The 16,242-nt window shown below is 32.2% G+C and overlaps 1 protein-coding gene across 2 annotated transcripts in view; it reads right to left on the minus strand.

Moving 5' to 3' along the window:
* LOC130897401 (protein Wnt-7b) overlaps window positions 1-16,242 on the minus strand; it is a 175,726-nt gene that overhangs the window by 38,893 nt on the left and 120,591 nt on the right. For both annotated transcript variants that reach the window (XM_057806237.1, XM_057806236.1), the window contains exon 2: window positions 14,156-14,391. In XM_057806237.1, the coding sequence (XP_057662220.1) occupies window positions 14,156-14,391 (236 nt within the window). The remainder of the gene's footprint in view (window positions 1-14,155; window positions 14,392-16,242) is intronic.

Here is a 16,242-nt window from a genome sequence, read left to right on the forward strand (position 1 = left end):
TCTTTTATAATTACTTATTTTTAGATGATATTTTGTTATACAAAAGACTAAACTTCCAATTTCTGTTATTCTCACAAATAGCAGTACAAAATAATCATAAGCATCAATATTGAAGTTATACTTAGAATATATTGTTTAAAAAAGTAAGCGTTGTATCTATGTATATGTCTCCGTAAAATTATAAATAAAGTTAGGTTATAATCTATCTCGCTAGATTGTAAACTGTCGAAGTCTGTCAACTGTCGACAGTACAAACAGTTGACAAAATGGCAACGATTTTTCTATCCTCCAAGGCTCCAGCTCGGTTGTGTGTATTCTCAAGCATGCGCAGTATAGATAAAGTGTCTCGAATGAGAGAGAAATGAATACTGTCGGCAACGTAACGTTTTTTCCCATACCAACTGTCCATATAGGAGTATAACATATATGTCAAAATCAATGAAACGGAACGCACCACGCGAACTGATTGGTCGAATGGCATATGTCCCGCGCCGCCATATTTGTTTGTTAATTCGTTTGTTGTCGAATGTAAATATTGTGTTGGTGATTGTGAATTGATTTCGTGTTGTGGAAGTAAAATGAATCTATGATTAACCAAAGAAGTTTAGTTTGAATTATAAATAAGTTAGTGTCATTAACCGAACATAATCTAAATTACATACATTTTCTGATCTCATGTTCGATATTGAACCATCAACAAAACTCAAAAATACCAGCTATTGTGAATCAGGAAGAATTTACCATACAATTATAAAGCTATTACAACGGGTATAATAGAAATAATAAAAAGTGTGTTGAAATGCTTAGATGAGTGATTTTGGATACCATGTGATGTCTTAATTATTGATTATGTACTAAATAATAAGTAGATACTTCATGTTACAATTCTTGGAGTACATTTATTTTATTTGACTGACACCTGTTTCGTTTCTAATTTAGATTGTCATTTAGCATTTTTACTTTGATACATTGAAAATCTACCGAAAAATAAAGTGTAAAAAATCAGTTTCTTATCGACCTCCCACTTCATTTCAGTAAATTTTTGGTGATTTTATTGTTTATATTCGCTGGTAATTCCAATTATCTCTATGGATTTCCTTTCGCTTTAAACAAATTTTGTATAATAGTTTTCACCTAATTCGTATTTATTTATTTGGGTAACAGAACGAATCAAATAGAACAGATTCGTGTATGGTTATATTTTAAAACAATTAGTTAGAGTTAGAGTTAGAGCATAAGCTCCTTTTTATTCAAATCTCTTCTTTCTACTCGTTCCTTCTTCAGTAATTTCCAACTGTGTTCCCGTTTCCGTCCTCATTTTATTTGTCCCCCGCAGTTCTACAAATGCTAGGTTGGGGTTTGAATGCCAACCAGGAATTCAATCGAGGCGGCACAATCTCACCAACAAATCCAATATCTGGGAATCCAGTTGACGGCTGCAGTTTGCAATCTCATCTCTAATACATATATAATACTGAGTTGCTTTTAATTTGTAACTGCTTTTTATTCGTTCTACTCTTTTAGATACGCAGTTAATGCGAATTTATTATTTTTTTTTAATAAATTTATCTGTTGCTAAAACATTTTTTCATTATTCTTAGCAATAAATATTAATTTGGATAATCATGTCCGGGGATAGTTTTAGTTTGTTTAGGTTTTATTATTAATTTAATTCTGAAGGTGTTTCGAGTTTTTCCGCTTTTTTTATTAATTTTTAACATCGTTCGTTAAAAAGCTGATGGCGTCCAATTTGATATTAATGTTTCACCCCATCTGAGTACCAGTTATTTATTATAGTTATATTAGTTTATTTCAAATATGCAATAAAATATAGGGTGTTTCGTTTAAACAAATTTAACGTCTATATGGCACAGCATTCTGAAACACCCTGTAAGATTGTAAATAACTCTAAAATCTGAAGACTAATGCTTCAGATTTTCAAATTGATATCGCAAAGCACAAAAAAACTGATCTTTATCACACTAATCGATCAGCTTGTATATAAGGATTTATATTAATTTTTGAATATAAGTATGAAATTTATACCACACCTGTACAATTCTAACGAACTTTAATTATTGTTTTCCTTCATTTTCTTATTTTGATTTTCACTTTTGCTAGTTATGTGAAACTTGGCTTGATTATTTTGATAAGCGGTTTGATTAAAACGATATTGTCTCCCTGATTTTCTTCTTAATCACACATTCAGCCTGTATCTTTTTCAAATCATGATAAATGGATGTTTCCATTCATAAAGTGCATAATCGTAGACTACTGACCGCAGAGATTTACATATATTTTATAAAATTCCATGACTAATAACTTATCATAATTTAATTTGATGGCATTAATTTTTTTCGTATAAGTAGACAGCATTTCCTAAAATTTAGTAACAGGAAATACCGGCCATTGTCAACAGTCAGTTATAAGCCTCAAGGTATTAGTAGGGTAATATAAATTAAAAAGTAATAAGACTTAATTAATCATTGATTCATCTGAAAATAGTTATATTCAACTTCTGAAGAAATTTCTAGATATATAGTTTATTAATAAATCATTACGATCATTGCGGAAACAATATACAACTAAACTTGAAACAATCTGTAAAATTTTACAATGAGCAAATAGTTTGAATGAATTTAAATTGTCTGGTTTTATCTGGTTTTTATATTTAAATCGTTTTATTGAGGAATAACCATACAACACATCACTATGACACTATAATCTGTCAGGTAAATTACATGGAAGATGCCTTCTAAGCATTCGCTGGGTGGAAGGTCTCATTAGAGGTTGACCCAATGTATTTGGATGGGTTTACACGTGGTGAAAATATTGACTATTGGATACATACTAAGAAACATTTATAATAATGTGTACTTTCAATTGAAATCTTTCTAGAATTGCTATACTTGAGTTGGATTTAGTGCCCCATAGTTGAAAATCATAACTCCAAATGGGTTTTAGTGTGAATTTGTTTGTTAGCAGTTTGTTGTCGATTATTAATTGGGATTTTCGCCTATCAACAAGTATAGTTTGCTAAATTTTAGACCTAATTGCAATTCCTAGATATTTTGCACTCTCCTTTTAATGCAGAAGATGCCCGTTTAATAATACAGTTGGACAGGTTCCTCTCCTTTATGTGTAGGTAACAAGCACAGATTTATTTTCATTTACTTTTATTCTCAAAGTTTTCGTCCAAGTTTGTCTGCAATATATGAGAGGCCATAGCTGGGTCTTGGTGAGATGCTAGACTCGACAGTGTCATGGGATAGAGTATCGGGCCAAGTGCACTTCCCTGTGGGTCTCCTGTTCCCTGTCTGCTCTGCAGGTGGAATTTTAGAATTTGGAGAAGGTTGTGCGGAAGATTTTACCTGATTTTGTATAGTAGTCCATCGTGCCTAACCTTGTCTGTATACTTTTTATGTGACTCCAAATTGGTGGTTAAGCATTAGTCTGTTAGCTTTTAGAATCGGTTCTATTTTCTCAATTTCTCAAGTTTCGACATAACTGGTGATGGACTTATTGGTCTGTAAGATGTGGTGACTTCCAGAGGCTTAGGGATTAGTATAATTAGACTCGGAACGAGAGCAATTATTGAAATTAATGATAGTTCAATTTGTGCATCACAAATATTGTTAATCTTCTTGTCAGCGTCGTGCCTAAGACCCTCTAAGCCCCAATAACTAACACAATTTTTGACTAATATATTTTTTGATAAACATATTTCAGTAAGAAAGCATCGAAAATGTTTAATAATTGATTTTAAATTATGTCCTCACTATAAAGATGTATATTCGATGTATTGAGGGTGGACACATTTTATAAAAAGAGGGCTGCGAAAATAATGGTTAGTAGTTATAGTTCTAGCTCGTCATAATTGTCTCGCTTAAAAATTTAGTACCATTACATGATTTTACGAATTGTATATATTCATATTTTGGAGAACAGCGTGGGCGATGGGATCCTAACAACATGATTAACTGATTCGAGATAAACCTCGTCTGCTACTCCTCATCGTTAATTTCGCCAAACAAGGACAGTTCTGGTCAGACGTTTCTTGAATATTTATGTCTGAATATCCAAGCAAAGTACTTTATACGTAAGTTAGTATTTGGTTTTCAGAAAACTAGCTTTCGTAATTCTTTAATATATAGGGTGATTTCAATTTAACGAGTTTCAACTTTGAGATGTACTTCGTACATATGGTAATATGATTATAACAATGTTGCTGATGAAGAAAAAATATGTATATAGGCAATATATCTGGCTTTTTAGTTCTCACTTTTTTACAGAAAATAGGGATTTTACAGATTTTCCGCATGTCTGTTGGTCCGCCGAAACTACGAGTCATAGAAACGAAATAATGGAAAATATATAAAAAGTGTGTGAAGTAGCGAATGTGAGTATTGTATTCGCATGAGTCGAAAAAAGGTCTTTACACACGAATTGCATACAATATTTTCTCTACTAGAGAAATTTTTATCAAAATACAGAAGTTAATTGCTAATTTTCTATATAAAATATATATTTCTTAATGTTTTGAACATTTTAATGAAGATTAGAACAAATTAACAAGAGAACAGACGAATTTGTGTTATTAGATTTGTCAACTCTGGCCTTTGGCATGCATAAATGCTACCTAAGAATAATTATTACTATATAAGTAGAAAAATAAAGAACGACATGAGCGCGATTTGAACCTGAGACTTCCTGCATGTGAGCGTGAAGTTTTACGCACTTGAAGGTATCTATGAAGTACGTACTTTACGCATTGTAGTAGAAAATAGTTATTTTTGTATAAGTGTATAAAATGAGAATTGGTTAGTTTTAACTTTGTGCCAACCGCAAGTCGAGGCTAAAAATTCTTTTGTATGTGTGAACGCATACTCGCATTTTATACATGCAAACAATATATTTTGTAGAACGGTGAATGTGAAGAACTTACATAGTCTCAGATGTTTTTAAAATAAATACTTTCAATACATATTGACGTGGTTTTTTGTCCTGGTGGTAAGTCATGGTTTTAAACGACTGTTGTCTTGAAAAACAGTCCATAAAACGTCCCGATGGCTGAAAATATGTCTTCGTATATATAGAAGATAGTTTAAATAACAAAATTAAGATTTCTAACTAAATATTGAATTGTACATCTTTTACCAAACAAATTAAAATATCTCATAAAATTGTAGAATCAATCAAGAAATATATAACGTTTCTGATCAGTAGCAACTTGGGACATTTTCGGGAATTTATTTTGGAAGTGATTGTTCAAACTGTAAATTATTATTCCAATACATGAAATTGTTTTATGATCAATAATCAATAATCTAATGATTGACTCTGTTAATAATAAATCCTTAGAAAAGGTATATAATTCATGTTTATTTTGGTAGTGAAAAAAGTAAAAATTGTTTGACAATTGTTGGAATTATACAAGGTAATAACTGAAAGATTGTGTTTTATATTATTTCTATTAGAGTTTCGAAAATATGTCGTCACAATGTTAAGGATCAGAAAGAACTAACTACTAACAATAATTCTACAATGGTTGTCCCTTAACTTAATATTTTGGATTTTTATAATCTATTCCATATTTAAAATTGTTTATATTCCAAAATACATTCTTTTAAAAGTTGAGTTTACTCCCAAAATTGTATCAAATATAAAAGTATAGTTTACTCCCAAAATTATATCAAACTTAAAATATAAAAGTATAATTTCTTGAAAGAATGATTTTTGCACTCAATATTTCCACAATAGTTGTACAAAAAATGAGTTTTGTTTCTTGCCACTGCTGGTTCTATACAAAAATTTCGGATTTTCGGTTTAGGTTGATAGAGTTAATCACCCGCAATCTATTCAGCTTCAAAATTGAACAAAGAGAATTATCACATGAACACTTTGAAATAATCAGTCACGTGGCTTATTGACTTTTGGGTTATCGATTTGGATCAACTTTTTTTCTTTCACAATTTTTTTTGAATTTTGAGGCACTTACTACTGCACACATATTGTTATATGATTCTGCTAAGAGTATTTGCTTGAAGTTTATTATTTTTAAATTTCCTTTTTTACCTTCCTTCGTTGTTTGTGAGTGAGTGAGTAAATTCCGCGATCCAATCTTTTGTTCCTTATATTCCATTTTGATTAAAAAAGATAAATTTATCTACAAAAGCTGATCAAAAGAAGCACCATTTCAACGTGGATTTTTTGCAAAATACATAATTTTGAAACTTTTTTTTACACCTTTTACATTTGACATAGATCATCGTTTTCAGAGTAATTTCACACAAATGCCTTTGATGACTAAATTAGATCAATTTTTTTTGAACTGTAATAAAATACTTCACAATAGACACACACAATGAAGCTTTTTCTCGTCTGAATTTCAAAAATCCTGTCAGTTTTTTTGCTGCCAATTCAAATATTCGCCAGTAATTTACAAATTTGAATTGAATTTTTACTAAAAGATAATTAAAACAGTCCGTTTTGTTTATGCAGGCGCAGAGCACTTATACAACTGACGAAGGGACTGATTTTTTCGAGGTTTTTGGCTAGATGCCTCAGCAGGTGTCAATAACTACGTTTTTACCAAGACATAATTAAATTTTCTAACAATGTAAAAGGTGAATTTAGTAGCTGAATATTAAAATATTTGAAAATATCATTTTTATATGGTGTTATTCTTAGTATGAAAGGAAATAATTTTTATGATCTAAATAAAAATAATTTTTTCATTTGTGTGCCTTTGTTAGATAACGTCTATGAGTGAAGCAGTAGCATAAAATGAAAATTGCTAATTTTATCTCTGGACCACGCCATTTTTCTATTCATAGAGAAAGGATTCATTTTATATACAATTTTTTTCCATTAAATATTTCACTATTTAAGCTTTTTCATAACTTTTTTTGTCTAATGTCTTGTTTTTAAATATTAGATGTAACTTACGCATATTTTGAGGAGAAAATGTACATAATTAGATACATGTATTACAGCGAATCTGCAACGTCTCTAGACATTTCAATACAACTTTATTTAAGGCTTAGTATGCCTAAAAATCACCATTTTTCAATTACTTCACATTTTCGAACTTTTTGGACACATGCAGCCCTCTACTAAAAAAAATGTATTTCTAAGTTTAAGTGAGTCAGGTCTAATATTTTTGAGATTTGGACAAATAACACTTACAGCTTTCAAAATCTTCGAAAACATTGACAAAAATTTATATAGGGTGCCGAATTTCGCTATCTAAAAACTTCGAAAACTCAATTTTTTCAAATGGCAACCACCATTTTTGTCTTTACCATTGGTTTCTACGCTTTAAATTCATATATCTCAAATCAAAACTATGCCTTTTATAAATTTATAGTGAAATTTCGCGTAGATTCCAAAAATTTAATAAAACTATAGCAGAACATTAGTCCCAGTACTTTCCCATATGCATATCGATTTAGCTCGTCGTTAAGGACCCTGTATATATGAGCGATTCTTCAAATTTCCTAATTTGAATTCTTTCTTTTCTTCTAAGCTCACCAGTTGACGTTTTGAATGATATAAATTATAGATTAGAAATGCAATCATACTAAAATATTCTCATACCTATCTCTAAACATCTTCAAATATAGACTTAAATGGCATGGTTTTGAAACCACCAAATAACCAGTGGCATTCGACAGATTTAAGATCCAAGAGTACCTCAAGCGTCATTTTCTGACGTACATATGGCGTAAAACGGTTGATCGGAATTATATTTTTTGGATCTTCATCGAAGAAAATTACCAAAAGAATAGTAACTTGATAAATAAGAATAACAATGATTAGGTTTATTAACTATGAAATAAAAAAGACAAGTATATAGTTTTTAATAATAATAGAGACATTAAACATTAGTTGTAGGAGGTTAAATGATCGCCATAGTGAATGCAAATGTCGATAATAAATCGTGCGATTGTATATTGTGGGTTTTTGTAATTCTAAACCTCGTTTGAGAATTACATCAATCTGACGCCTTCGTTAGAATTTCGCGAAAAAAAACTAAGTATAGTCGTTTCATTGTTTCAGCATTTTAATATTTGTCAGATCAATTTTCAGTCAATTAAAAAAATTTATGCCAAGGATTGCCTGCAGTGTAGCGATTTGTTCATCTAAGAAGTAACAAATATTTTTATCAACCGTATCTCACTATTCAAATTTTCCCGTCTTGAAATTAATATTATATATTATATGTTCCTGAATCGTCTTGATTTTAGGTCTCTTCTGTGTTAAAATTAGTTTTTCTTCATAATTTTTGAAAGTCTGTTGACGTCTTTAAGAAAGAACAGCTCACGATTTGGTCCTGTCTGCATAAAATATCATCATCATCGCAAATTTGCTGTTTTCTGTTGTGTGCAATATGTCCTGTCAGAGTCACGTGACCGAATTAGCTAAGGCGGTTGCACAAAAACTGAAATCTCTTAAATACCAAAAACCATTTTGGTCCGCAACAGCTTCTAATCCTCTATAAGGGCAAGATCTGTTCATCTTTCGAGTATTGCTCGCACATTAGAAGATCGGCTTACAAATATACCCTTGGGATGCTCGACTCAAAACAGAAGAGAACAATTGGACTTATAGGCGACCCAGAGTTAACTAGAAACTTGGTCAGCTTAGAGCATAGAAGAATGGTCGCTGACTCCAGCATAATCTCACCTAGAGCGGTATTTGCAGGACCTACTCGACAGGCGGACGTAGCCTATGAACACCAAGTTCACCTGCAGATACCCAGAACGTCAATTTAGAGAAGTGCAAGCCTGTGGAAGTTTAAGGTCAACATCCACAAGCATCTCCACACGGCAGGCACCACTTGAACTGTGTAGTAGGGTTTACCATCTGGTGCTTTCTTTTTACTTGAAAAAAAAGATAATAAATCAAGATGAACCAGTTGGTAATGTAAAAAGATTGATTATTTGAACACTTCCAATCAGTTCGCACAAACTGTCCTTATATTGGAGTTGATTAAGAGAATTCATGATGAGGAGCTTACTTGAGGAAATGATCGGAAACAATGAAACCTTAGGAAACCCCTTCCAGTGAATATAAGTTTGTAGCTTTCTGGAAATATATGAAAATAAATTTCAATGTATAATACATAAACGATAGATATTAAGACGATGAGTAATTTTTTGTTTTTGACTTCGAATATTTTATCTTATATGTGAATAAAGTGATTTATCATCTAAATTGGATAATAATTAGCAATATTTGAATTTTGTTGATTATAATCAACATTAAATAGGTCAACATCTATTTATATTCAGCATGATATGTAAAGAATATAATTGATTCCAATGGATATCGAGTGTTAATCCTAAGGATGACAAATCGACCAAATTAATTTTAAGTAGGTGTAAGAACTAAAATTTGACTTTATCATATTTATCCTAATTAATTACAGTTGACATAATAATCTTAATTGAAGCGATTTGAATAATAAAGGGAAATCAGAATATCTGATAAATTGCCATTTCACTAGTTGATATCCTAAAACTAGACATCGAATAAGGCATTTTAATAAGAAGAGTGAAGTTAATAAACATCTGGTGTTGTAGAGAAGAAGAAAAGAATGAAAATGGAAGTTAACACAAAAAGATAAAACCAGTATTTTTTTCTTGGTTGCACTCTAGAAAGGGAACATATTCAGTCCAAAGATCGTTGAACTGTTTTTTATTAAACTTAAAAGTCAGATATTCTGATTTAAAAAACTGGAAAGATTATCTCGAACAACTCTTTTCTACACTTATGAGACATACATTTATGGACTGATAGAATAATGGAATTGATCCTATTTTAAATTTCGTTCACATTAAGTCCATACTCAGTACAGCGCTGCTCTTAGTATACCAACCAGTCTAGCCATTGTGGGAACCATCCCAGACATTCTACGAAAAAATAAGTTCCGTTAAAAGGACCGAGACAAAGACAATACACTAATGGCAACAGAGTTATGGTATTAAGAACACTGTAGAGCTGAGGATGAAGAAGTAACTAAAAAGTTTTATGGACGAAGAAACAACCACATGAAATAACAGCAATATTATTTGCATTTCATGACGTGAACAAGGCGAAACCAATAAAGAGAAATCTCCCAACAGATCACTGAACGATAAGTAGAACAAAGCAAATCCCAATATCGATAGGATCATCCATCTTGTATAAGTAACGCGAGTCCAGTATGGAAATCTCAAGATTTAGCTGTAGGTGGCTGGTCGTCGCAAAAAAATGCTTATAGTTGTCATTGGGGAGGACTAGTAACGGAAAAGCTTACGATTCTTCTTACTATATCAAGCTTATTAGATATACAATCTTCAACGAAGAGTCTCCATTCGGCATGTTGTTGAAAGAAGTGGAAACCACTTTCTGAGCAAAATGTTTTCCATTCTAATTCTAATTGTGAATAGAACATTGCACGAGGATTGCTACTTAAGTTTTGAGATATACAAATAAAAATAAATCTTTATAATTATATATGACCTTCTCAAAATATTCTTTATTAAGATCAATACACTTTGGTATGCGTTTGAACCAATTGTCAAAGCATTTTTGTGATTTGAACGCATCAACCGCTTCTCCAGGTAAATGAAGTTGACCTAGAAAGTTATATTTGACCTGCAGGAATAAGAACTAAATCATTGTCTGTACAAGTACTGTACGTCAGATGAAATCATAAATTCGATGTTTTGACTGTTCAAAAATGTTTTCGTTTGAACTGATGTGTGATAGATCGCAGTGTCGTGGTGGAGAATGATTCGCCTTCTGCAATTGGTTTCCCTGATTGATTCTGAATCGACCATTATACGTTTCTCCAAGGGAAGGGACATGTCCAGTTATTCCGATAAAACAAGCGACCATTTGCTTCGAAGTGCTTCTTACGCGAACAAATTTTTTGAAGCACCGCAATTGAATTTTTTAGCAATTTTTTTGCACCAATCGACGCAAGATTTTTTTTGAGCGAGCCAAATGTTAATGCAATATTGAATGTATGCGAGTGGAACATACAGATTTTGAAATATCATTAAACACAGCATCGATGTTTTCTGGTACAACAGCCGATTTAGAACGACCTTCACGAAATTTATCCTCTAGCCAAGTACGACACGACACCACACGAAAAAACTAACAATTCTTAATAAGTAAAATGGTTTAGAACTATAGATATAGGACTTATACAAATCACTATAATCTATGTGTGAACAGAATAAATTTATTCGCCATGATGTGAGGATCGTATGGACTCAAAAATACAGGAATATTATCATGTAATGTAATCGGTGTAGGATCATTGTCATGCGTATACTTCACTTATCATGAGAGATACATAAAAAGTTCATTCTGTAGACAATGGAGAAATATTTTATCGATGAATCTTTATCAGTAATTTTGAAAATCAAGTCTGCCAGATTTGAACTTCTTACACTTCTAGTTATTTGAAAATTCAACTACAATAAGGCTGTAATTTACTGCGAGACATTTCGGCTGCTATTTGTATAACACTGCATATTGTCAACTGTATGAAAACTGAATAATAATACAGTGAAAATCAAAATTACAAAAGTCGCTTGCGATATACATGCTCTTGTTGGTTAGATCTTTATAACTATTAAAAAATTGATGGTTTAGATAAATTTCTATATCATTTCCACAAGGAATTGTCGTTGTGTACCTTATCACATATTTTTGAGCTCTGAGCTGACAGTAATTTTCGTATCACTTTGGTATAGTATATCTTTCCTATACATTTATTTTAAAAAATGTCAAATGTAGGCGATTCAATTGAAAATCATCGGATATTCAATACTTAATCATTTAAATGTTCTCATCACAAATACGAAATACCCTTATAAATTACCGCTGGATAAGGATCTACCTCAATAACTTTCATAAAAACACGCAAAAAATGATAAGTGCATTAATAAATCCCCCAAAACGAGACATTAAGTCACTATGCTGGCAAATGCTCATAATGTCTTATGTCAGTTTGTGTTTACATCGATGTTATTTTGTCGCGGACAAGGCCGCGTGGGAGGCATCAACACACCTGTGGAATCTACTACCAATGATCAAACTAAGAGCATAGTGATATACCATGAGAACGTGGGCGCCTATACCATGAACGATGATGGATATGGAGCCACTAATGTTACTCTTTGTATTAGGTGTCTCATTAAGTAAATATATGTCAAACATTTTGAAAAAGTACGAGTGTACATTTTGTACACAATCATTAATATCGTGAAATACTACATTCATACGTTTATCTATTGATGAATTAATTTATTCAATACAATTATCGATTCATAAAAAGGATGGAGAGTTCTTGATAGTTTACTGAACTTTATTTGTGTTTATGCCCACGAAATTAAATATTGGTTCTAATGAAAGCACTTGGACTATAAACATTTTCCAATAATATTTCCTTATTCATTGATCATAATTTCTAATACTTTCGCTATAGACTTTGGTAATAAACAAACAAAAACTATTTCGTGTTCTATCTAAGAAAATCATAAATCTCAAATATTCTGTAATATTTATAATAATATTCGGGTTAAAAATGTCGTCCGATACCTAATCGTCACTCCTTCTTGTTGCTGCAGTTCTCATAGCTCAGATTTCGTACACTCATTCATTTCCTAATTTCATGTATCCACGATAATCTTTGTCTTTCTCTCGTTCTGTTCTCCTGTGGGATCCATTTCATTACATTCTTTTGGCAATCTCTCCCTCCTCATTCTTTGCACGTTCCCGTATCAAATCAGCTACTTTTCCTCAATATATTCTCAGTTGTTTCTTTCAGATTCATTGTCTATTTTTTCTTCTGTTGTTATTTCATTCTCCACGTTTCCGATTCATACAGCGACGTACTCTCAATCATTGCATTGCATGTCCTCAGTTTTAATTTTTTTCCTATTCCATTATTCCATTTATTGTTCTTGTTCTGTATATTCTTCATTCTATTTCTGTATCATCTTTGTCAAAAATAGTTTGCACATATCGCTATAATTTCGATGTTTCCTAGTTATATATCGGGTGTATCCTCTCCTATACATGAGTAGTGTGTGTTTTCTATGTTCATCTGCAGTCCCTATTTTCCGTATAATTAATATTAATTTATAAAACGTAAAGCGACGAGTAAAATGTACCTGCCTGTATGGGGGTTTGGTTTAAACAGGGTACTAGACGTGAACTGAGCCCTTTTTGTACCCCAATCGTCTATTAGAACTTCAGTAGTCTTTTATTTGACGCAAATAATATTGTCATCTAAGCTTATATAACTTATATCATTTTTTCTTTACATGTTTTTTGGTTTCGGTAAATGATCAACAGCAACCCCTTTCATGGATATTCGATAAATGGGAAAATTTTTTACACTAGTTAATTCAGCGATTCTTATTATTATTGCTGAATTGCTGATAATTTTCCTTTTTTAAACATTCGAATATATTTGAAATAACTTGCTGTATTAACACTACACCGGCAATTCCATTGTCTTCATTCGCTCATGGTCTAAAGAACGCCACATTTCTATTTATTTAAAGAAATTTATGAATTAAATAAATCTCATCGATCAAAGCCACTGCTTATCGCAGACTGTCTAGCTGGAATATTTCAAAGAAATCGTGTACATACGTCTACCGACAGCTTTGGACGATAGAAATGCATTTATGTTTACGATTCGATGTTGTCATTGGTAAAAAATGGAGATGATGAATTCACGTCCACTGACGGTATGAGTGCTGTGCGTATTCATGAAATATTGATTGTTCTTCGCATAACTGTTTTCTGTAATTGATATTGAAAGAACTATACCTAATTGGAAGGTGTAAACAGGTATAATCGTCAATTTGGATCCTCTCCAAGGTGTTGAGCACCCTTGTCACAGGCATTTGTTAACTGTAAAGGATTCCAATACTTCATTTTCACTGCAGACTCCATATCTTTATATTAGTTCTTGATGGACTTTGTGAGAGTATGGTTGATGTTGGAATTCTAAAGAACTTCCCATAATTTTGAAGTTGGTATGTTATCGTACGTAGTCAGTAATATTTAAGTTATCTTAAAGTAGATTGATTATCAATTTATACAAAATATACAACTTATCATTAGAATTTGAACTTACCAACAATTACTACGTGACCAAATGATGATGGACTTTCGATTCCTGTACAATTCCATCGGTGTTGCCTAAATTGGTATTTACACTCGTTGGTGGCCATCCTGATTCCATCACCAACGGCAACCATAGCATCCGGTGATGCCCTACACATATCTCTTTGTCTATGAATCAGTCCAGGACTATTAGTACAAACTACTTCAGCTCCAAAATCTATTACACTTATAACACCGAGCACCACCCTGTAATAAAACAGTTAAATAAGTAAGTATATAATGAGTTATAATGTGGAAATTATTACTTTGAAGTGTTAGAAGTTCTGTTTCTGAGAAATAGCTTTTTATCATACAGATCAAGTAGTTTGCTGTCTTTTTCAGCAAGACTATTGACTCTGTTGTCCTACGGTGCACAATTAAAGACGGTATGAATACCTAGAGTGACCATTAAGCATAGCTTTCGATTGACCCAAATGACATTTTGATTCTTTTCACTTTATCTATTGTTTAAGGACATATATGGTTGACTCTCCCTATATAAATCAAAAGTTATTGTATTAGATAGTCCCCCACTATTCTAAATACTCCTCAGCAACCTCAGCAGATATACAAGCAGTCTTCCTATGCAGTTTAATAAGTAAATTGGCCTGAAACTCAATTTATTCTACTCAGGTTTTCTGAGTTTTTGATTTAGAGCAAGATTAGAAGTAGAAACATGATTTGAATATTTTCCAAAAGGTTCCAGTATAGATTTGGATCCTCGTGTTCTTGGGAATTGTACTCATCTCTCAGGTCAGGGAGCTTTTGGTAACATGTGTCGTGGTGGTCGTATTTTTGCTCCTACCAAACCATGGTGTCGTTGATACAGAAAAGCTAACATAAATCACCGCCGTTATGCTTCAGCTTCGGCTGTAGCAGCTAGTGGTGTACCAGCTTTGGTTATGAGCAAAGGACATGTTATTGATCAGATTTCAGAATTGCCTCTGGTAGTTAGTGACAAAGTAGAGGAAACGACCAAAACTAAACAAGCTGTTTAATTTTTGAAGAGAGTTAGGACCTGGTCTGGTATCCAAAAGGTAAGTTATATTTTCCTCATACACAGAGGTTTTGAAAACTATTTTACACTAATCTCCATTTGATATATTGAAAGGAATTCATTTGTATAAAGACGTATTGATGAAATATGCTCTGATGTTGAGAATGAAGCATTATTATTGTCATTTGCACAAATTCTACTTGTACAAATTTTGTAGACGAACACTGAAAATCAGTGGTAACAGATGGAACTCCTGCCATGGTCGGGCAGTATCTTGGGTTTGTAAGACATCTTAAAAGAATTATACCAGAGGTAACTGCACTTCACTGTGTTATCCATCGACAACATCTATAACTTTGAGTAATAGATTGCACCAATATAGCTTCAATTTGTAATTAATGCAGTTAACAAAATAAGAAGCAATTATTGAATACGCACTTATTTGTACAATTGTTCGATGAAAATCATGAAGAGGAGTTCATGTTTATCAAGATTTCTGGAAAGTGAAGATCCTGATTCAAAGGAAAACCTGATCAAGATATTCAGACATTCGTTCAACATTTGATTGTTCTGCATGATGATTTCAAAATCAGATTTGGAGATATTCTGTCGATGGAAATACTACCGTGGATCATAAATCCATTTGTCGACATGGAATGTGATTTTACAAGAGGAGCCAATCGAGCTTAGCACTAATGAGAAGCTGAAAGTGACAAAAGAGGGTATCAAAAATTTTAGTTCTTTTTTTTTGGAAAACTGTTAATTCTTCGTTGAAACTCAGCCACAACGCAAGTTCCCATAGGTAGAAGATTTTCACATAGTGGAAATAGGGAAGGTTAAGAAATTCGTTTGTTTTTTTCTCAGAGATCCAGCAAAATTATGAAAGTGGTCTATGAAACAAAAAAGTTTGGGAACCATTTATTTAAACCAGTGTGTTAGCATGTGGGTATCTATCGAATTCGGGCTTCAAAAGGTTAATTATTTTCAAATTGTATTACGCCTTTATGTATCTGAACACAGTTAACAAATTTCATAAAATTGTTAAATAACCCACGACACGA

This window comes from Diorhabda carinulata, chromosome 8 (genome assembly GCF_026250575.1).
Source record: "Diorhabda carinulata isolate Delta chromosome 8, icDioCari1.1, whole genome shotgun sequence".
NCBI lineage: Eukaryota > Metazoa > Arthropoda > Insecta > Coleoptera > Chrysomelidae > Diorhabda > Diorhabda carinulata.